The sequence below is a fragment of the Bos mutus genome, chromosome 9 (assembly GCF_027580195.1).
Source record: "Bos mutus isolate GX-2022 chromosome 9, NWIPB_WYAK_1.1, whole genome shotgun sequence".
Lineage (NCBI taxonomy): Eukaryota > Metazoa > Chordata > Mammalia > Artiodactyla > Bovidae > Bos > Bos mutus.
This window is the reverse complement of record NC_091625.1, coordinates 29,982,644-30,006,257: the sequence shown is the minus strand read 5'-3', so window position 1 is coordinate 30,006,257 and position 23,614 is coordinate 29,982,644. Positions and strand designations below refer to the sequence as shown.

The following is a 23,614-nucleotide window of genomic DNA, read 5'->3' as shown; positions in this document are numbered from 1 at the left end:
CCCCAGGTCAGTAGGTGCCCAATATGCTACTGGAGATCAGTGGAGAAATAACTCCAGAAAGAATGAAGGGATGGAGCCGAAGTAAAAACAATACCCAGCTGTGGATGTGACTGGTGATAGAAGCAAGGTCCGATGCTGTAAAGAGCAATATTGCATAGGAACCTGGAATGTCAGGTCCATGAATCAAGGCAAATTGGAAGTGGTCAAACAAGAGATGCCAAGAGTGGATGTCGACATTCTAGGAATCAGCGAACTAAAATGGACTGGAATGGGTGAATTTAACTCAGATGACCATTATATCTACTACTGCGGGGAGGAATCCCTCAGAAGAAATGGAATAGCCATCATGGTCAACAAGAGAGTCCGAAATGCAGTACTTGGATGAAATCTCAAAAACGACAGAATGATCTCTGTTCATTTCCAAGGCAAATCATTCAATATCATAGTAATCCAAGACTATGCCCCAACCAGTAACGGTGAAGAAGCTGAAGTTGAACGGTTCTATGAAGACTTACAAGACCTTTTAGAACTAACACCCAAAAAAGATGTCCTTTTCATTACAGGGGACTGGAATGCAAAAGTAGGAAGTCAAGAAACACCTGGAGTAACAGGCAAATTTGGCCTTGGAATACGGAATGAAGCAGGACAAAGACTAATAGAGTTTTGCCAAGAAAATGCACTGACCATAGTAAACACCCTCTTCCAACAACACAAGAGAAGACTCTACACGTGGACATCACCAGATGGTCAACACCGAAATCAGATTGATTATATTCTTTGCAGCCAAAGATGGAGAAGCTCTATACAGTCAGCAAAAACAAGACCAGGAGCTGACTGTGGCTCAGACCATGAACTCCTTATTGCCAAATTCAGACTTAAATTGAAGAAAGTAGGGAAAACCACTAGACCATACAGGTATGGCCTAAACAAATCCCTTATGATTATACAGTGGAAGTGAGAAATATATTTAAGAGCCTAGATCTGATAGATAGAGTGCCTGATGAACTATGGAATGAGGTTCATGACATTGTACAGGAGACAGGGATCAACACCATCCCCATGGAAAAGAAATGCAAAAAAAAGCAAAATGGCTGTCTGGGAAGGCCTTACAAATAGCTGTGAAAAGAAGAGAAGTGAAAAGCATAGGAGCAAAGGAAAGATATAAGCATCTGAATGCAGAGTTCCAAAGAATAGCAAGAAGAGATAAGAAAGATTTCCTCAGGGGTCAATGCAAAGAAACAGAGGAAAACAACAGAATGGGAAGGACTAGAGATCTCTTCAAGAAAATTAGAGATACGAAGGGAACATTTCATGCAAAGATGGGCTTGATAAAGGACAGAAATGGTATGGACCTAACAGAAGCAGAAGATATTAAGAAGAGGTGGCAAGAATACACAGAAGAACTGCACAAAAAAGATCTTCACGACCCAGATAATCACGATGGTGTGATCACTCACCTAGAGCCAGACATCCTGGAATGTGAAGTCAAGAGGGTCTTACAAAGTATCACTACAAACAAAGCTAGTTGAGGTGATGGAATTCCAGTTGAGCTATTTCAAATCCTGAAAGATGATGCTGTGAAAGTGCTGCACTCAATATGCCAACAAATTTGGAAAACTCAGCAGTGGCCACAAGACTGCAAAAGGTCAATTTTCATTCAAATCCCAAAGAAAAGCAATGCCAAAGAATGCTCAAACTACCACACAATTGCACTCATCTCACACACTAGTAAAGTAATGCTCAAAATTCTCCAAGCCAGGCTTCAGCAATATGTGAACCGTGAACTTCCTGATGTTCAAGCTGGTTTTAGAAAAGGCAGAGGAACCAGAGATCAAATTGCCAACATCCGCTGGATCATGGAAAAAGCAAGAGAGTTCCAGAAAAACATCTATTTCTGCTTTATTGACTATGCCAAAGCCTTTGACTGTGTGGATCACAATAAACTATGGAAAATTCTGGAAGGGATGGGAATACCAGACCACCTGACCTGCCTCTTGAGAAACCGATATGCAGGTCAGGAAGCAACAGTTAGAACTGGACATGGAACAACAGACTGGTTCCAAATAGGAAAAGGAGTACGTCAAGGCTATATATTGTCACCCTGCTTATTTAACTTCTATGCAGAGTACATCATGAGAAACGCTGGACTGGAAGAAACACAAGCTGGAATCAAGATTGCTGGGAGAAATATCAATAACCTCAGATATGCAGATGACACCACCCTTATGGCAGAAAGTGAAGAGGAACTCAAAAGCCTCTTGATGAAAGTAAAAGTGGAGAGTGAAAAAGTTGGCTTAAAGCTCAACCTACAGAAAACGAAGATCACGGCATCCGGTCCCATCACTTCATGGGAAATAGATGGGGAAACAGTGGAAACAGTGTCAGACTTTATTTTTTGGGGCTCCAAAATCACCGCAGATGGTGACTGCAGCTATGAAATTAAAAGACGCTTACTCCTTGGAAGGAAGGTTATAACCAACCTAGATAGCATATTGAAAAGCAGAGACATTACTTTGCCAACACAGGTTCGTCTAGTCAAGGCTATGGTTTTTCCTGTGGTCATGTATGGATGTGAGAGTTGGACTGTGAAGAAGGCTGAGCACCGAAGAATTGATGCCTTTGAAATGTGGTGCTGGAAAAGACTTTTGCAAGTCCCTTGGACTGCAAGGAGATCCACCCAGTCCATTCTGAAGGAGATCAGCCCTGGGATTTCTTTGGAAGGAATGATGCTAAAGCTCAAACTCCAGTACTTTGGCCACCTCATGCGAAGAGTTGACTCATTGGAAAAGACTCTGATGCTGGGAGGGATCAGGGGAAGGAGGAGAAGGGGATGACTGAGAATGAGATGGCTGGATGGCATCACGACTCGATGGACGTGAGTCTGGGTGAACTCCGGGAGTTGGTGATGCACAGGGAGGCCTGGCGTTCTGCAATTCATGGGGTCGCAAAGAGTCGGACACGACTGAGCAACTGAACTGAACTGAACTCTTTATTGTCCAAGGGACTATCAAGACTCTTCTGCAACACCAGAGTTAAAGGCATCAATTCTTCAGCACTGAGCCTTCTTTATGGTCCAACTCTCACATCCATACATGACTACTGGAAGAACCATAGCTTTGACTATATGGATCATCCTTGGTAAAGTAATCTCTCCGTTTTTTAAAATGCTGTCAAGGGTGGTCATAGCTTTTCTTCCAAGGAGCAATCACCTTTTAATTTCATGGCTGCATTCACAATCTGCAGTGATTTTGGAGCCCAAGAAAATAAAGTCTCTCATTGTTTTCATTGTTTCCCCATCTATTTGCCATGAAGTGATGGGACCAGATGTCAGGATCTTCAATTTTTAAATGCTAACTTTTAAGTCAGCTTTTTCACACTCCTCTTTCACTTTCATCAAGAGGCTCTTTAGTTCCTCTTTGCTTTCTGCCATAAAGGTGGTGTCATCTACATATCTGAGGCTATTGATATTTGTCCCAGCAATCTTGATGCCAGCTTGTGCTTCATCCAGTCTGGCATTTTGCATGATGTACTCTGCATAGAAGTTAAATAAGCAGGCTGAGAATATACAGCCTTGACGTACTCCTTTCCCAATTTGGAACCAGTCTGTTGTTCCATGTCCGGTTCTAATTATTGCTTCTTGACTTTCATAAAGACATCTCAGGAGGTACGTAAGGAGGTCTGGTATTCCCATCTCTTTCAGTTTGTTGTGATCCACACAGCTTTAGCATAGTCAATGAAGCAGAAGTACATGTTTTTCTGGAATTCTGTTGCTTTTTCTATGATTCAATGGATGTTGGCAATTTGCTCTCTGGTTCCTCTGCCTTTTATAAATCCAGCTTGACATTCTGCAAGTTCTCAGTTCATGTACTGTTGAAGCCTTGCTTAGAGAATTTTGAGCATTACTTGCTAGCACGTGAGATGAGTGCACATGAGTTTGAACATTCTCTGGCATTACCTTTCCTTGGGATTAGAATGAAAACTGACCTTTTCCAGTTGTGGCCACTGCTGAGTTTTCCAAATTTGCTGGCATATTGAGCACAGCATTTCACAGCATCACCTTTTAGGATTTGAAATAGCTCAGCTGGAATTCCATCACCTTGACTAGCTTTGTTCATAGCAATGCTTCCCTAAGGCCCACTTGACTTCACACTCCAGGATATCTGGCTCTAGGTGAGTCATCACACCATCACAGTTACCTAGAGTCATGAGGACCTACTTCTGTGTACTCTTCTCACCTCTTCTAAATATTGTCTGCTTCTGTTAGGTCCATACTGTTTCTGTCCTTTATTGTGCCCATCTTTACATGAAATCTTCCCTTGGTTATCTCTAATTTTCTTGAAGAGACCGCTAGTCTTTCCCATTCTATTGTTTTCCTCTATTTCTTTGCACTGATCACTTAGGAAGGCTTTCTTATCTCTCTCCTTGCTATTCTTTGGAATTCTCCATTCATATGGATACATCTTTCCTTTTCTCCTTTGTCTTTCACTTCTCTTCTTTTCTTAGCTAGTTGCAAGGGCTCCTCAGACAATCATTCTGTCTTTTTGCATTTCTTTTTCTTGTGGGTGGTTTTGAGCACCGCCTCCTGTACAATGTTTAGAACCTCTGTCCACAGTTCTTCAGGTACTCGGTCTATCAGATCTAATCCTTTGACTCTCCTTGTCACTTCTACTGTATAATCATATGGGATTTGATTTAGGTCAGAACTGAATGGTCTAGTGGTTTTCCCTACTTTCTTCAATTTAAGTCTAAATTTGGCAATAAAGAGTTCATGATCTGAAGCACAGTCAGCTCGTGGTCTTGTTTTTGCTGACTGTATAGAGCTTCTCCATCTTTGGCTGCAAAGAATATAATCAATCTTATTTCGGTATTGACCATCTGGTGATGTCATGTGTAGCCATCTCTTGTACGGCTGAAGTTAGTGTTTGCTATGACCAGTGTGTTCTCTTGGCAAAACTCTGTTAGCCTTTGCCCTGCTTCAATTTGTACTCCAAGGCCAAACTTGACTGTTACTACAAGGATCTCTTGACTTCCTACTTTTGCATTCCAGTCCCCTTTGATGAAAAGGACATCTTTTTTGGGTGTTAGTTCTAGCAGGTCTTGTAGGTCTTCACAGAACCATTCAACTTCAGTTTCTTCGGCATTAGTGGCTGGGGCATAGACTTGGATTACTGTGATATTGAATGGTTTGCCTAGGAAACGAACAGAGATCATTCTGTCATTTTTGAGATGGCACCCAATTACTGCATTCTGGACTCTTTTGTTGACTATGAGAGCTACTTCATTTCTTCTTAGGGATTCTTGCCCACAGTAGTAGATACAGGGGTCATCTGAATTAAATTTGCCCATTCCGATCCATTTTAGTTCACTGATTCTTAAAATATCTATGTTCACTCTTGCAATCTTCTGTTTGACCTGAGCTGTTTAAAGATTACCTTCTTTAAATTAACTTAATAGAATAAAATCATGTTTTTTATATATGCATGTGTGTATATCCAGAACCCAAAATGTGGACAGTTTTGTGGTTATATTCTAATTTTTGATGTTAAAGAAAGATTACAGAAGATTTTTAAAATTATTTATTACCAGTGTTAATAAGATTTAAGTTTACCTGGCATCTGGGTCACTGGAAATAAATAGTTTCATGTTTTGTTGTGATGGAATATTAACACTTTTCTATGTTCAAGATAACCAGACTGTTTCTAAACTGAAAAACAAATATGTATTTTTTTATTTTTCCTCTTCAAGTCATCTTCCAGGTCAAACTTTCTATAAAGAAGTTAGTTATGCAAAAAAATATTCATTATAATGTGTATAAAATTTACTATTCATTGATATAAAATAAAATAGAAAATGATTAATTTTAAAGGCTGTTCTTTAAATTTGGATTCCTGAGTTTTATTTTGAGGAAAATTAACAAATAGGCCACATTAGAGTTTCAAATGAAGACATATTATAATAGATTTTAGGAGAACTATATTAACATTTTTAACCATATTAAATTTTAATGTGTATAATTAAGAATGACTACCTAAGATTTAAGATGTTAAAAATAAGCAATTCTAAAATCAATAACTAAAACATAATTTACAGTTTGAGATAAAGACTATTTATATTAATAATGATGTAACTTTTTTCTCTATAAAATACAGTTTTCATATTGAAATAAAATAGTCTAGGGAAGAGTATAATGTTCTTCTAGCCTAAAGATCAGAGAAGGCAATGGCACCCCACTCCAGTACTCTTGCCTAGAGAATCCCATGGATGGAGGAGCCTGGTAGGCTGCAGTCCATGGGGTTGCTAAGGGTCAGACATGACTGAGAGACTTCCCTTTCACATTTCACTTTCATGCATTGGAGAAGGCAATGGCAACCCACTCCAGTATTCTTGCCTGGAGAATCCCAGGGACGGGGGAGGCTGGTGGGCTGCCATCTACAGAGTCGCACAGAGTCGGACACGACTGAAGCGACTTAGCAGCAGCAGCAGCAGCCTAAAGATGGTTGCTGCTTAGTCACTCAGTCATGTCTGACTCTTTGCAACCCCATGGACTGTAGCCTACCAGGCTCCTCTGTCCATGGGATTCTCCAGGCAAGAATACTGGAGTGGGTTGCCATTCCGTTCTCCAAAAAGATGGTTAATAAAATCTTAAAACTGCTAAACCTTGAACAACATCAAGTTGCTCATGGGATCTGACAACAAAAAGAAAAGACAAGAACAAAAATAAGTAAGTGGGACCAGATGACACTAAGAAAATCAATAGAATGAAAAGACAACCTAAATAATGAGAGAGAAAAAGCTGCACACCATATAGCTGATAAGGGGCTAATAATCCAAAATGTATAAAGAACTCATCCAACTCAAAAACAAAATATATAATTTATATATATATATATATATATATATATATATATATATATAATTTAAAAATGGGAAGAGGGTCTAAATATACATTTTCCAAAGACAACAAATGGCCAACAGGTACATGAAAAGATGCTCAGATTCCCTAATCACCAGGGTAATGCAAATCAAAACTACCTCACACTTGTTAGAATGGCTATTATCCAAATACCAAGAAATAATGTTAGGATATGGAGAAAAGGGAACTCTTGTGCACTGTTGGTGGAAACACAAGTTGGTACAGCCACCACAGAATACAGTACAGAGGTTTCTCAAAAAATTAAAAATATAAGTACCATATGATACAGCAATTTTGCTTCCATATATTTTACCCAAAGAAAATGAAAACACTAATTCAAAAAGATATATATACCCCCAAGTTCATAGCAGCATTGTTTATAAAAGGAAAGAAATGAAACAAACTAAATTTCAATTGATGTATAAATGGATAAAGAAAAAAAAAATATATATATAATGAGATTATTCAGCCATACAAAACAAAATCTTTCCATTTGCAACATGAATTGGCCTTGAGAGCATTACAGTAAGTGAAATAAGTCTGAAAGACAAATACTGTATGATCACTTACATGTGGAATAAAAAAAAAAAAAACAGTTCATGCATAGAGAACAGACTGACTGCCAAAGGATAGTGGAAGGGCAAGATGGGTCAAGAGAACGTGTACTACATTTGGAAGTTGCTAAGACAGTAAATCTTCAAAGTTCTCATTACAAGAAAAAAACGATTCCTATTAACTATGCATGCATGCTGATGATCTTAAGTAGACTTCTGTGTTGAAGTCTACTTCACACATTTATACACAATATATACAAGTATATTTCACAATATATACAACTATCACCTGAACTATATTATGTCAATTACATCTCAAATTACAGACAATTACACCTCAAATTATAGAGGATAAAAACCTCACTGTGCCTTAATTAGTGTCCTTAAAAGACATGTTTAAGAAAATAATTTGCACATAGCATATAATAAATGCACAGCTTCTTTGAAAAAGTTTCCAGGCAACTGTCTTAATCAACAGAGTTAGCAAATGAATATTAACCCAATAACCAAAAAGTACTAGGCAATGAGGTGGCATGAAAGTAAAAGAAAATGATACTCCCTCAGGAAGTTTTAAGTCTTAGTCAGAGAGAAAAATAAAATTAAGTCCTTGTGAATGACCAAAAAGGCAATGGACATCCAGGAAAATTAAAAGATCAGAGTATGCTATAATAGGGCTTACTTTGGGGCTCAGCTGGTAAAGAATCTGCCTGCAATGTGGGAGAATTGGGTTTGATCCCTGGGTTGGGAAGATCCCCTGGAGAAGGAAAAGGCTACCCACTCCAGTATCCTGGCCTGGAGAATTCCACGGACTGTATAGTCCATGGGGTCACAAAGAGTCGGACATGACTGAACGATTTTCACTATATGCTATAATAAGTCAAGGAGAAAGTAATTCATAAAGAAAGCTTTGCCTTGAAAGAGGATGATCCAAATTTTAACAAAGATGGCAAAAGTGAAGATAACATTCAAGACAAACAGGTATAGAGGCAATAATAAACACTGTGCTTGATGGAACAAAGTCTAACCTACATTAGTTCAGGGTGAGGAAGGTAGAAAATATTAATAATATACATAGGAAGGTGAAGATATTATGGAGCTCCTTGAAAGCCACATAGAGTCTGGAACTGTCAAATTATTTAAAATGGGATGATGGAGAGCTTTATAAAGATGCTATTCTTTTCTGCATTAATTACCTCACATTTTTCATTATCAACATCCAATTTCTCACTAGATAGCAAGGTTAAAGAGAATGAGCACCACATCATATTTACACATTATTACATCTCCTACATGTAGTGGAGCTATGTGTTCAGAGAGTTCAAAAGTGCTGGTTGTTAGGTCATTTCAAACAGGGCTAATGGGACCAAATCTAGGAACCCTTAACGCTTTGACCAAAGACTGAATTCTTCATTGGATATTATAGTCACTCGAGGGTGCTATGCTTTCCTCTTGGAGATACAAGCCACTCACAGAGGATGAGATGGTTGGATGGCATCACCGACTCAATGGACATGAGTGTGAGCAAACTCTGGGATATGGTGAAGGACAGGGAAGCCTGGTGTTCTGCAGTCCATGCGGTCACAAAGAGTCAGACACAACTGAGCAACTGAACAACAACAACATATGCACAGCTGGCGATTTGGGAAAGTAAATATAAATGTGAATGTCTTCCAAGTTAAAAAAAAAAAAAAAAACTGGCTAAGTAAATAGAGAAAACTAAAATTTTTTAAATTTTACTCTAGTCAAATATAAAAAGTATTGCTCATCTTAGGTCACTACAAGAAACCCAGATTAGCTTCATTTCCTTCCTGGGTAGAGAGGAAAATAGAGTCTCTGACTTATGAAGGTAGGTCAGGAAATGGCAGGAGTACATCCTTCTAACATAGGAAGCTGGGAGGCCAAATCAATGAGAACATTAATGTCCTCAGCTTTTTTATAGCAGAGAGTCAATCAATACTTTATAAAAGTGAGACATAATGCTCATACCACTTGAAATATTTTATATAATCTTTTTTCTTAACCTGAGAGGAAATGCTGGGGATATAATTACCTCTCAAGTGAAAAGACAGCTATTTGAAATTCAGCAATTCTTTCTGTCTCACTAGGGTTTCTTTTTCTTTTCTATGAAATTCATTTTGAATTTTAAATGGAAACAGTGATTCCATTTTTATAAACTATTTCCACATATCTATTCTTCTGTCTGTATATGCATAGAAAGACATCTAGAATGGTTTTCCTCAATGTTGATAATGTCACTTTCAGAGTTAGAAGAAATTTCATTTATTATATTTAATTACCTGCATTGGTTAATTTCTTTATAATAAAAACAAATTATTTTTTGAAATGCAAAGAAAATTAAGATGACTCAATGAGTCGTCTGGTAGTTCAGAATAATGATTTACATTGGGGATAAAAACTGGGACATCCACTGGCATACAGATGTACTAAAAGGCAAAAGCAAAAGTGAATGAACTACAGGTAGAGCATAAAGGAAAAAGTGAATTCAGAACCAAGCCCTGAGTATTCTATCAATCAGAGGTTGCCTAGAAAATGAAAAAGAGCAGAAACTGCAGCCATAGGAGTATGTGCTATCACAGAAGGTAAAAGAATTCTCATATAGAAAGAAATCTCCCATTATGTCAATGTCTTGCTTACAGCAAGATGAGAATATAGAATCCACTAGATTCATCAGCATAGAAGCTGCAAGTGACCTTGAGATGAATAGGATGTGCAATTCTGACAGAGCTGTACAAGTCAATATCAAATCTTAAGTGGGCTGAGGAGTAAAGAGAGGTGAACAAGCAGGGACAGTTTGTGCAGACATGTTTTGCTGCAAGAGGAAAAGAAATAGGAAGTGACTGCAGACAGACATGATATCAAGAGAAGTTTCTTTGTGCATATGTTTTGCTGCATTTCAATATAAATTGGGACATATAAAGGCAAGTCTGCACACTGTTGATGTGGAAACAAAGAGGTTTAGCAGAGCTAATCAAAGAAGCAACCTTCTTGAGTATTAGTTGTTTACAATATAAGACCCTGGCAAATAAAAATTCAGAAACTTAAATAGGATGTGATGCTGCTGAAAGTGTAAATCCACATTTCCCTAAGCCCCAAATTAGCCTTATCTAAGTGCTGTGGAAAACCTAAAGATATTGTATAAAACTTAACATTATGCTAGTCTAGATTTTTGAAGCAAGGGGAAAAAAAATAAAGTGAATGGAAGAAAGCAATGCTAAATGAAGAAATCAAACACATTAACAAGATGAGCCACTGAAGAGAATGGTACAATTAGAAACAAACCAAAAAATTGTGGGACTGAGAAAAAATGATACAGGCAAAAATCCCAAATACTAAGAAATGGGATTTAAAGGCAAAGCGAAAGAATGCTGAAACTACCACACAATTGCACTCACCTCACACGCTAGTAAAGTAATGCTCAAAATTCTCCAAGCCAGGCTTCAGCAATATGTGAACCGTGAACTTCCTGATGTTCAAGCTGGTTTTAGAAAAGGCAGAGGAACCAGAGATCAAATTGCCAACATCCCCTGGATCATGGAAAAAGCAAGAGAGTTCCAGAAAAACATCTATTTCTGCTTTATTGACTATGCCAAAGCCTTTGACTGTGTGGATCACAATAAACTGTGGAAAATTCTGAAAGAGATGGGAATACCAGACCACCTGACCTGCCTCTTGAGAAATTTGTATGCAGGTCAGGAAGCAACAGTTAGAACTGGAAATGGAACAACAGACTGGTTCCAAATAGGAAAAGAAGTACGTCAAGGCTGTATATTGTCACCCTGCTTATTTAACTTATATGCAGAGTACATCATGAGAAACGCTGGGCTGGAAGAAACACAAGCTGGAATCAAGATTGCCAGGAGAAATATCAATCACCTCAGATATGCAGATGACACCACCCTTATGGCAGAAAGTGAAGAGGAACTAAAAAGCCTTTTGATAAAAGTGAAAGTGGAGAGTGAAAAAGTTGACTTAAAGCTCAACATTCAGAAAACGCAGATCACGGCATCCGGTCCCATCACTTCATGGGAAATAGATGGGGAAACAGTGGAAACAGTGGCAGACTTTATTTTTTGGGGCTCCAAAATCACTGCAGATGGTGATTGCAGCCATGAAATTAAAAGACGCTTACTCCTTGGAAGGAAAGTTATGACCAACCTAGATAGCATATTCAAAAGCAGAGACATTACTTTGCCAACAAAGGTTCGTCTAGTCAAGGCTATGGTTTTTCCTGTGGTCATGTATGGATGTGAGAGTTGGACTGTAAAGAAGGCTGAGTGCCAAAGAATTGATGCCTTTGAACTGTGGTGTTGGAGAAGACTCTTGAGAGTCCCTTGGACTGCAAGGAGATCCAACCAGTCTATTCTGAAGGAGATCAGCCCTGGGATTTCTTTGGAAGGAATATGCTAAAGCTGAAACTCCAGTACTTTGGCCACCTCATGCGAAGAGTTGACTCATTGGAAAAGACTCTGATGCTGGGAGGGATTGGGAGCAGGAGGAGAAGGGGACGACAGAGAATGAGATGGCTGGATGGCATCACTGACTCAATGGATGTGAGTCTGGGTGAACTCCGGGAGTTGGTGATGGACAGGGAGGCCTGGTGTGCTGCGATTCATGGGGTCGCAAAGAGTCGGACACGACTGAGCGACTGAACTGAACTGAACTGACCTGAAGCTATGATTTAAATTATCACCATTGGACCTCAGTGACCAATGCTAGATGGAATCAGTAGAAAAATGAAAATAAACTAACTTGAGATGCATAACTTAAAAACATAACTATTATAAGGATGGACTTTAAAATACAATAAAACAAACTTCCTGTCAAGGAAAAATCTGTTAAAAGGAACATAAAATTAAAATACGAATTTTTCTTCAAAAAGTTGTTTGAATGCTGACATTATAAATAGCCTATTACCTGGCAGCATCTAGAAGACTACAGAGATACTCAAAAAATGAAGTTAAAATTTATTTCCTAAGTAAAAATCAAAAATAGTATAGAGCAAGTAGACAGATATAAAGAAACACTTGAAGTACTGCTTCTCTATATCTATTACTAACATTTTTATAGTGCTTTCTATGTGTCAAGCACTGCTATACCCTTCTAATTTTTCATATGTAAGTCTCAGGGTAATTCTATGAGGAGATATACAATTATCCTCCATTTTATAGATGAGTAACTGACATCTCACTTTCAGTTCTGTTTAGTCACTCAGTCATGTCTGACTCTTTGTGACTCCATGGACTGCAGCACATGAGGCCTCCCTGCCCATCACCAACTCCCGGAGTTTACTCAAACTCATGTCCATCAAGTCGGTGATGCCATCCAACTATCTCATTCTCTGTCATCCCCTTTTCCTCCTGCCTTCAATCCTTCCCAGCATCAGGGTCTTTTCAAATGAGTCAGCTCTTCACATCAGGTGGCCAAAGTATTGGAGTTTCAGCTTCAACATCAGCTTTCCAATGAATATTCAGGACTGATTTCCTTTAGAATGGACTGGCTGGATCTTTTTTGCAGTCCAAGAGATCTCACTTTATACAACTAGTAAACAGCAGGCAGTCTGACTCCATGTTGCTAACCACTATATTGATGGTTATTACATGTATCAAGAATAGAATGGTAAATCTTTTTCATGTAGGAGAGAATGACTCCATTTAAACATTATAAGAAGGCACACACACGCACATCAGTATACTTTATCCTCAGGAGTATTTTACTTCTTGCATTGCTTTTTACGTGACTTAAAATCCTACTGTTAAAAATTTAGCCAGAATACCAGAGGAAAATATTACTTTATAAAAGAAAGAAAACATATAGAAAAAAAATTCATTCAATGCATTAATAAGAAGAGGCCAAAATCTACGGTCCACAATTAGAAAACTCAGAAAAATACTTGCTATTCAAACGGAGGATTCCCCAGAAATCCTCATCACTGTTTGCTATGTGATTATCTGATGCTATTCACAGAAAGTTAAAATTGAATGTGAAAACACATTTTGAGATAAAAAGCACACTACCCAAAAAAGTATAATAGCTATATCTTTTTTTTCTATCTTCTTTGAACTAGAAAGTCCAAAAATGAAGCTCAGCTATTAATGAGTGTAATTTTAAAAAAGGTTTAAGACTTATATACTACCATTAGAGAATTCTAATTTTAGAAAAGTAATTGCTTTACTTCTTAGGTAGAACATTCTCACTGACCTCCTCCATCATACTTGAAAAAGTTACTTTGCTAGTTGAAAGGAAACCATGAACCTATGAAAGTGAACATTTCTTCAATTCAGCTGCTTTTAAATGTTAAGGAGTATAAATTCAGAAAATATTTAAACCTTGGGTTAAAGAGTATGATAAATATTGAGGAGCAAAATCTGGGCAAGATAGCATCCATTTCTAGGCCTTTTTTTAAAAAGACCACATTTTGGCAGGAATTCAACCCAATACTGAGGGAGGAAAGCAACAGGCTGAGCTGACTCCATCTTGAAAAAGAAGGAAACTCCATCATGCACGTTCAGTGAGCTCTGGACCATGTGCCTGGGAGCCATGGGGATAACAGCTACAGCCAAACTGGCCTCCCGGACTGATAAACACCAGATTCCATATTAAGAATTCCTGTCACCAAAAAGAATGTAATAATCCTCTATGTAGTCAATGACCTTTGTAATCTTGGTGGCACCCATTGGTGTAGGCTACAGTGTATAACCAGCTGACCCTTCTGATTATGAATCATGGCTGTAACCTGATTGATCTCCCTTTAACATTTTCCAGGCTAGGTTTAAGGAATTTGGGGATGTGGGCTTGAGCAGTACACTTAAGATACATAAGGTTTTCACAAAACTCGGTTGGTTTCCTTAGCTAGGAGGAGACCCTGCCTTGGGCACGTGTAATAAACTGCACTTCACTATCTGCATTGTCCTTCTGAGTCAGTTTGTTTCCCGGAACGTGTGGCTACAACGATACCAATGCAGGGAAGCCCCAGTTGACTCCTGAGAAAACTGAATAGTAAACAAAAATGCCTCTAATAAATCAAGCAAAAGTGATAATACAGAACTTAAATGCAGCAAAGACTACAATGTAAAAATCTAACGACTACAATTTACTCTGTAATGTTACAGAAGACAAATTACCTTTAAACATGCTTTAAAAATAATATTACATAATAAAATAATTTTAAATATTATATCATAAATATTATAAAATTTAAAAATATTATAAAATTATTTTAAATATTATAAATATAGAACATATGCTCAACTATTTCTACAACACAGAAAACACCAAGTGAAATTCAGCATCTTACCTTAGACCAAAGATGTGTGATTGTTCGTAGTTGAATAAAGAACGAATCTTGGCTTCAGAATTCAAAATTATAAGTCTGTCAATAATATCCTATAAAACAGTCTTAGAGTTAGACTGTACTTGGCTGAAACCATTTAAAGAAAATCAAATTGACAAATATTTAGATTTGTGCTTTACATGTGAATGTACGGAGCTTTACATTTGAATGTAGAGAGCCATTTAAAAAAGGGATTTTTTTTTTTTAAATTAATAGCTGAGTCTCACCCCTAGAGATTCTAAATTAATTGGTCTGGGTGTGATATGGACATTAAGACTTGTAAACATTCCTGAAATGAATCAAATGTTTAGCCAAAAAGGAGAATCATTAATTTATAACCCACTTTGGTACTGTGTGAGCAGCTTACTGTAACCAGTTCAATACTGTTTAAACTTTTAAAAATGTAAACTACTTTCAAAAACAAATTTGAATTCTACAAATGTCAAGCATAAACAGTGGATTTAGTTTTATCTGGAACTATTTGAGATTTTGTTAATAGATATCTTCTTCTCATGTAAATCAGTGGTTTCCAACCCCAAACACAACCCTATGGAACTTGAAAAAGTAAACAGCTGCCCAGGCTCTACCCCAGAGCAATTACCTCACTATTCCTGAGGGTAGGATTCTGGCATTAACATCCTTGTAAAAGCTTCCCAAAGTTGTTGCAATGGGTAACCAGGTTTAAAAATCACTGATGCAGAGAGAACTTGATGCCTAGGTGTCATCAGCTGTCCCAAGCAATGACAATAAAAGCCCAACACAAAATTCTGAGCATTCTCTAAAAGGCTTTCTTTCTATAATGCCTGACTTTTGTGCATATCTTTGTTTAGGCCTAAGATATTTATTCATAGACAAATACCTTTCTCTCTCATTGTTCATTTTCCTGACCAACAAACTTGCTACATTCCATGAGTTTAAATTCAAGATACTTCTGTAACCAATATGGCAAAAAGAGGAAGATTATACTAGGGAATAAAGTCACAGAATATTTACTGAGGTCAATATAGATAATAGTACAAACATATCAAATAACTTAAGAGGCCACAAAATAAGTCTGTAAGAAGGAGGAAATAATGGACTTAAAAATCACATCTGAAAAATAAACAAGACACAGTAAATACAGGATTTTTAATAAACTTACAAACTGAAATGTTTACATGGAACACTTAGGAAGGCATTTACCATTCCACAGATATCTTGAAAAATGTGTAAATAATTTAAGCACAAGAATTTACAATCAGCAAATATTAAATAAACTGCCTAACAATGAAGAATGAAAGAATTGCTAACTTTAAGAATCTGTCACTGTTGTCTGCTTCTTAGCAAGCGTTGACTTAAAAATAGTCACAACCTTAAAGTTGAGAGTTATGTTTTATTCAATGCAAATTTTTAGGACTTAAGCTCAAGAGGCAACATCTCAGGAAACCCTGAGAAAACTGCTCTAGGGGGGTGGGTCGGGGTGTGAGTCAGGTTATACAGAAGTTTGCAACAAAAGGCAGGTAAGGTTATATAGAAGTTTGCAACAAAAGGCAGGTAGTCTGAACATCTTTGTGAATTAAAGAAAACCAGATATCCCAAATTAAGGAATTTAGCACTTTTCTACGTTTGGAAAGATACAAGAGTCTGGACTCACAGAAATCATTCCTTTTATTAGCATCTCACCTATCCTAGGGCCAGTATCCTAAGTTCACATCCTGAATTCTTTAGTGCTCACTACAGGGAGTGGCTGGAGCCTAATGGCTGCCTGGTCTCACTAAGGTATTTTTTTCCTTCCTGAGTGCCCTCAGGGTTCAGGAATTCACCTTTGGAGGCCCAGAATCACTGATGCCTGAGACATCCTTGTTTACTGATACAGCAGGAAATACTCCATTTCTCACTAGACATTCCTTGTTTCAAAACACTTCTTGACACTTCATGGTTCAAAAGTTTTAGCTCTGAATCTAAGTACTAGATACTGTAAGAATACAGGATATAGAATGTATTTCCAATAAGCTAACTGCAGCAATCTACCAATGATAATGCATTTTTCAGAGAACAAATGTTACAATAAATGAATTCTTCTTCAAAGAGGATTATATTGATGGATCACCACTTAGGGAAGAAAAGGAAACTCCTGAGAAGTCTCCCTTATGGAGAAATTCAGTTTCTAAGCAAAATGGGTATCAAGAAGGCAATGTTTCCTAAAATAAGCAGTAGCTTTCCAGTAACAAATCAGTGCAAGTAAGGTTTGGGACTTGCAAAAAGGAGTCAGGAACTCTGTACGTTTTTTTTTGTTTTTTTTTTTTTTAAGCATATTGTCTAGCTTGAGAATACATTAAATGACCAAGTAAGCCAGAATGAAACCAAGACTGGAAAAACAAAGAAGAATATTCATTTTCTATAAATCAATATATGTTTGAGTGCCTATTGTGTTTACAATTGTCCCAAAGCTTGTGTTTGTGCTATTTGATGCCTTTTACTTAAGATAGGGCCAAGTGAAGGGTAAAGAACAGATCAACCATAATGCCAATATTCCCATACTTGCATTATTAGGAGTATCTTGCAACTAGTTAGCCCATGAACATCTATAAGCAAAATTCAGTCTATTAAAAGTCCTTCCTTGTACTTTTTCAAAGAAGGGAATGTCTTAGTCCATTCTGGACACTATAATAAAATTCCATAGACTGGGTGGTTTATAAACAACAGAAGTTTATTTCTCACATTTCTGGAGGCTGAGAAGTACAAGATCAAGTTGCCAGATTTTGTGTCTGATGAGGATCTATTTTCTAGCTCACAGACAGTTATTTTTTGCTGTGTCTTCAGATGGCAGAAGGGGCAACGGTTTTTTTTTTTTTTTTTTTTTAGGCACTATTCACCCCTCAAAGGGCTTCCCCTGTGGCTCAGCTGGTAAGGAATCTGCCTGCAATGTGGGAGACCTAGGTTGAATCCCTGGGTTGGGAAGATCCCCTGGAAAAGGGAATGGCTACCCACTCCAGTAATCTGGCCTGGAGAATTCCATGGACTGTATAATCCATGGGGTCACAAAGAGGTGGACATGACTGAGAGACTTTTACTTCACTTCACTTCACCCCTTAAAAACCCCACCTCCAAATATCATCATACTGGGAATGAAGTTTCAATAAATTAATTTGGGGGTATACAAACATTCAGTCTATAGACAAGAGGTAGATGAAAATGCCATTCTGCCAGAGTGGTGAGTTGAATGGTAACTATCCCTGAAAAAGCATGTCTATGTTCTAATCCCAAAAATCTATGACTGTTACCCTATTGAGAAAAAGGGTCTTTGCAGAGGTAACTAAGAATCCAGATAAGATCATCCTGGATTAAGCAAGTAGGCCCTAAATCTAATGACGGTGTTCTTGTAAGAAAAAGACAAAGGGATATTTAAAATAGAAGAGGAGAAAGCCTAAACCAGAAAATGTATACAATGAGCCTGGAATATCCTATCAAATAAATCAATAAATAAAACTACCAAATAACAAAAGGAGTCAGTAGACAATGAAAGAATATTTTGACCATCAAAAGCAATAATGACTGCACTGAGTTGAAATATATGTGTAAAATCCAGAAGTTCATTATGATAATAACCATCATAAAACTTCCCTTTTACAGATTACTAGAACATAAATTTATTACTCTGCAAATTAAAATATCAAGCATTTATTTTGCTATTTCTGAAAGAACTGTATTTCAGGATTCCCTTTATTAAATAATTTCAGTTAAATACAGAAAAGAACGACAGACTAGAATCACCATTTCACATCTCTTAATGAAACAATTAGTACAACTCATAGCAAAAGTAGCCTAGTTTCTCCAATAAGTTAACTGCATGGAAACAAAAAGGGGAAAATGTTTTAGAAAATGACTGAAAAGGATATAATGACTGAATGCAACATGTGGACCTTGTTTGGATCATGACTTGAGAAACTGAAAAAAAACAAAGACATCTTTGACACAGCAGAGGAAACTTCTATACAGACTACACTAGATATTAGATAATGCGAAGGAGCATGGACTGTGTATAGAGAAAAAGGGAATAAGGAAAAAAACAGAAAGACTGCATCTGGCTTTCACTTTTAAAGGATTATTGTGAGGATAACTTATGAGCTAAGACTGGAAGAAAAAACAGTTAACATATCACTGGAGTAATCTAGACAAGAAACAAAGGTCTAAACTAAGGTAGTCTTAATATAAATAAAGTAAATAAGATCAAGTCATGAAGGAGAGAAAAATTTATAAATAGTAAAAACTACCATAAAGAGGAGTCAAAAATGACTTTCCAGTTTGTAGCTCATTCAACTATGTGAATGATAGTGCCATACGTTGAGATAGAAAAATAAGAAATGGAATTGATTTAAGACAGAGAAAAACATAATATTCAGTTGTGGACATGGTTAAATCTAAGATTTCTATGAGTTTTCCTAATGTCCATTATCTGGTAGATTATGGGTATAGTCCTGGCAGTCAAGTAAGTGATACAGTTCAGAGAGTTGTGAATGTACAACCAAAGCCACAGAATTGGATGAAATGAACCTAAAGATGTGGAACTGTGGTGTTGGAGAAGACTCTTAAGAGTCCCTTGGATTGTAAAGAGATCAAACCAGTCAATACTAAAGGAAATCAGTCCTGAATATTCAATAGAAGGACCGATGCTGAAGCTGAAACTCCCAATATTTTGGCCACCTCATGTGAAGAGGTGACTCACTGGCAAAGACCCTGATGCTGCGAAGAATTGAAGTCAGGAGAAGGGGATAACAGAGGATGAGATAGTTAGATGGCATGATGGACAAGACTTTGAACAAGCTTGACGAGTTGGTGATGGACAGGGAAGCCTGATGTGCTGCAGTACATGGGGTCACAAAGAGTCAGACACAACTGAGTGACTGAACTGACTGAACCTAAAGGACATAAGACAGCAGAAGAGAAGTCCACAAAAGAGACCACAGAAGCTGTAAGAGAACTAGAACTAGTGCCATAGCCACAGAAGACAATGACAATGAGGAGGAATGAATCAACTCCATTAAATGCCACAATGTGGTAAATTAAGTTAAATACAGGGGAAGGTTATTTAACTTATGTGCAGAGTACATCATGAAAATGCTGGGCTGGAAGAAGCACAAGCTGGAACCAAGATTGCCGGGAGAAATATCAATAACCTCAGATATACAGATGACACCACCCTTATGGCAGAAAGTGAAGAGGAACTCAAAAGCCTCTTGATGAAAGTGAAAGAGGAGAGTGAAAAAGTTGGCTTAAAGCTCAACATTCAGAAAACTAAGATCATGGCATCCGGTCCCACCACTTCATGGGAAATAGATGGAGAAACAGTGGAAACAGTATCAGACTTTATTTTTTTGGGCTCCAAAATCACTGCAGATGGTGACTGCAGCCATGAAACTAAAAGACACTTACTCCTTGGAAGGAAAGTTATGACCAACCTAGATAGCATATTCAAAAGCAGAGACATTACTTTGCCAACAAAGGTCCATCTAGTCAAGGCTATGGTTTTTCCAGTGGTCGTGTATGGAGTGAGAGTTGGACTGTGAAGAAAGCTGAGCGCCAAAGAATTGGTGCTTTTGAACTGTGGTGTTGGAGAAGACTCTTGAGAGTCCCTTGAACTGCAAGGAGATCCAACCAGTCCATTCTGAAGGAGATCAGCCCTGGGTATTCTTTGGAAGGACTGATGCTAAAGCTGAAACTCCAGTACTTTGGCCACCTCATGCGAAGAGTTGACTCATTGGAAAAGACCCTGATGCTGGGAGGGATTGGGGGCAAGAGGAGAAGGGGACGACAGAGGATGAGATGGCTGGATGGCATCACCGACTCGATGGACTTGAGTTTGAGTGAACTCCAGGAGTTGGTGATGGACAGGGAGGCCTGGCATGCTGCAATTCATGGGATCGCAAAGAGTCGGACACAACTGAGCGCCTGAACTGAACTGAACTGAGGGGAAGGTTCCATTAGATTAGGGAATTACGTATTTATCAGTGACTTTTGGCAGAACAAGACTCCAGATTACAGTGACTTCTAGAGCTGATACAAGAGAAAGAAGTTGAGAATTGAAATATAGGCAATTTTTTTAAGATACTTTCTGACAAAGAAAACTATAGGGTGATAGCTAAAAGACAACATAGATCAAGGGAATTTTTTTTTTTAATAAGTGTTTATACTTGTTTAAATGATGATTGGAAGCAGTGATTCATTTACAGGGTTAAAATGTAGTGTCATTAAGAAGATGGACTATCAAAACTATATGCAGTTAATCATTTTAAGATTATATTAAGGACAAATCCTTTACCTAAGTGGACAGGTATTTTTGACTAGGCACTGTAGCATATCCACAAAAACTTGAGAACAAACACTCAAGCCATTGCTCTAGATTAAATAACAGCACATTTGTATTAATATAATACTTGTGTTCCATAACAGATTTCAATAAAGGCAATAATATTAGAAATACTTTCAAAAACCATTCACTGGATCCAGTTATTACTAGATGTAAATATGACCAAGATATTCTACTCGCTTTCAGGTCCTCACAGTGTAGCAGGGAAGACAGGTATATAAATGGTTAATTATAAAACTACTTAAGAAGTGCCAAGATACAAGTAAGTATAAGCTAAAATTGGGACACCTCAAGAATATAAAAGTTCAAAGAGAAAAATATTTTATTTGTATTTCATTCATATAAATTATCAAAAAATTTCCAAAGTAGAGCAAATTCTTGAAAATAAAATGTTTAGGGTAAACAAGAATTAGAAGAATTCAAAAGGTCAAAATGATATAAGAAAAACAACACACTGGACAAAGTGACCAAAAGATAAATCCAATGATTGGGATTTCAGAATTAAATGATTCCTTAGTAATGCATATATACACATATTTAATTTGTATTTAAATACAAATGGGGGTTTAATTCATAAATTTAACAAAAGATGAGTAACTAAATACACTTGAATGATTAAAATAAGTTACCCATTTTGAAATATGAATATAAAATAAGTTTCAAATTAAATAAATATGCATATACTGCCCTCATAGGGCAGTAATACACAGATCATTTAAAACATAAGCAGAAAACATATTGGACTCTTTAGATACAATTTATCCCTAATTATCTTAGTCAATGAAGGAGAAATAATCATGTGACTAATAACATGAGTCATCTAAAAATAATTAATACACTAACTTTTATATATGCTGGATCTCTTCCTTATTTGGGAAACCTTTTAGTTCAATCGCTCAGTCATGTCCAACTCTTTGAGACCCCATGGACTGCAGCACGCCAGGCTTCCCTGCCCATCACCAACTCCCGGAGCTTACTCAAACTAACGTTAACGTTGTTATTGCAATAGGTGCTGCCATTTTTAGACATCCAGGATCAAAGATTCCATTTACAGATAATTTGGAAGCGAATATTCTACACTGGAGAAGGAAATGGCAACTCGCTCCAGTACTCTTGCCTGGAAAATTCCATGGACTGAGGAGCCTGGTAGGCTACAGTCTATGGGGTTGCAAAGAGCTGGACACAACTGAGAGACTTCACTTTCACTTATAGGTAAATAAATCAAATAGGTTTTCAAATGTGATTTATTGTACCATTTTTTTCTGTTACATTGCATTTTTACTACACACCTTAAAAAGTAGCACTATAAAAGTGAAAGATTAAAAGAAAATAACTTACAATAACACTTGTTGGGACTTCACGAAGAGAATATTCTGCTTTATTAGGAAGGCTTTGATTGCCAACCAGCTCAAAAACAGCAGGATAAGATAACAGGTTCACCAGTGCTAGAAAAGACTAGGTGGGAAGAAAAAAAACTGTTCAAATGGTTCATTTTTTTTCTCAATCACATCCACTGAAGAGTCATTAATGCAAATGGGAGTTTTTAAAATAAGTCTAATCAACCCATAAAACTGAAATATATGCTTCTATGATAAGTACAAAATAGTTAACATCAACAATAATCTATGTACTGACAATGAATAAAAACTATAAGAAAATGTACCTGAGAGTTGGAAAATGTTTTAAAATATCATGTATCTCTGACAGTTTGGTTCTGAAAATAATGAAATGATACATTTTTCTCATTCTTTGCATTGTTATATCTGATGTGTAAGAAAATATAATACTTCAGGGCTCTGGAGCAAGATAAAGAATTCTATATATTACAGCACTCAGGTCACAAGGCTATCTTCAGCCTTTACCTGATGATACATTCACTGGAAATTCAAGTAATCTATTAATAATTACAGTTAATTAGAAAAAGCTGTGGCTTTTCCTATCAAAATCAGCTCATTTTCTCATGCAATTTTACCAAGTTAATCTCTCCATGAAAACTTTAAGCTCCTGTTCTTCTCTCATTGACAAGAATCCGAATATTTTTTTCAGGCACAGTTCATTCCTTGGATGCCCTGTGCAAAAGTATGCGGTGGTTGTCCAGTACTAAACATCAGATCTAAAGTCCTTAGCATGACTTTCAAGGCACTTTATTGACACTTTTCTTCTCTTCAGTTGCAAAAGCCTCAGTTGCCATTAAGTTTCCTCAGCCTGAAGTCATCACTGCAGTCAATCAATCTGCCTGCAGTCTCCTTCAAGTGACTGCCACATATACAAACTTTTCTTTTCCTACTAAGGAACTCCCTTTAGTCCTCCCATTGACCTATTATGTTACTTTATAAGCTTTCAAAAGTTTGCCACATTTTTATAGAAGGCTTTCTTATTAAGTCCATTCACATCTAGAAGCCCTATATTCTGTTAATACTTATATATTTAGTTTTTATTGTATTAATTGC

The 23,614-nt window shown here is 37.2% G+C and overlaps 1 protein-coding gene across 1 annotated transcript in view; it reads right to left on the bottom strand.

Annotated features, from left to right (window-relative positions):
* TBC1D32 (TBC1 domain family member 32) overlaps positions 1 to 23,614 on the bottom strand; it is a 215,902-nt gene that overhangs the window by 103,149 nt on the left and 89,139 nt on the right. Inside the window, exons 22-23 of the mRNA XM_070376353.1 lie at positions 22,503 to 22,619; positions 14,783 to 14,871 (exon numbers count right to left, since the gene is read on the bottom strand). Coding sequence (XP_070232454.1) covers positions 14,783 to 14,871; positions 22,503 to 22,619 — 206 coding nt within the window. The remainder of the gene's footprint in view (positions 1 to 14,782; positions 14,872 to 22,502; positions 22,620 to 23,614) is intronic.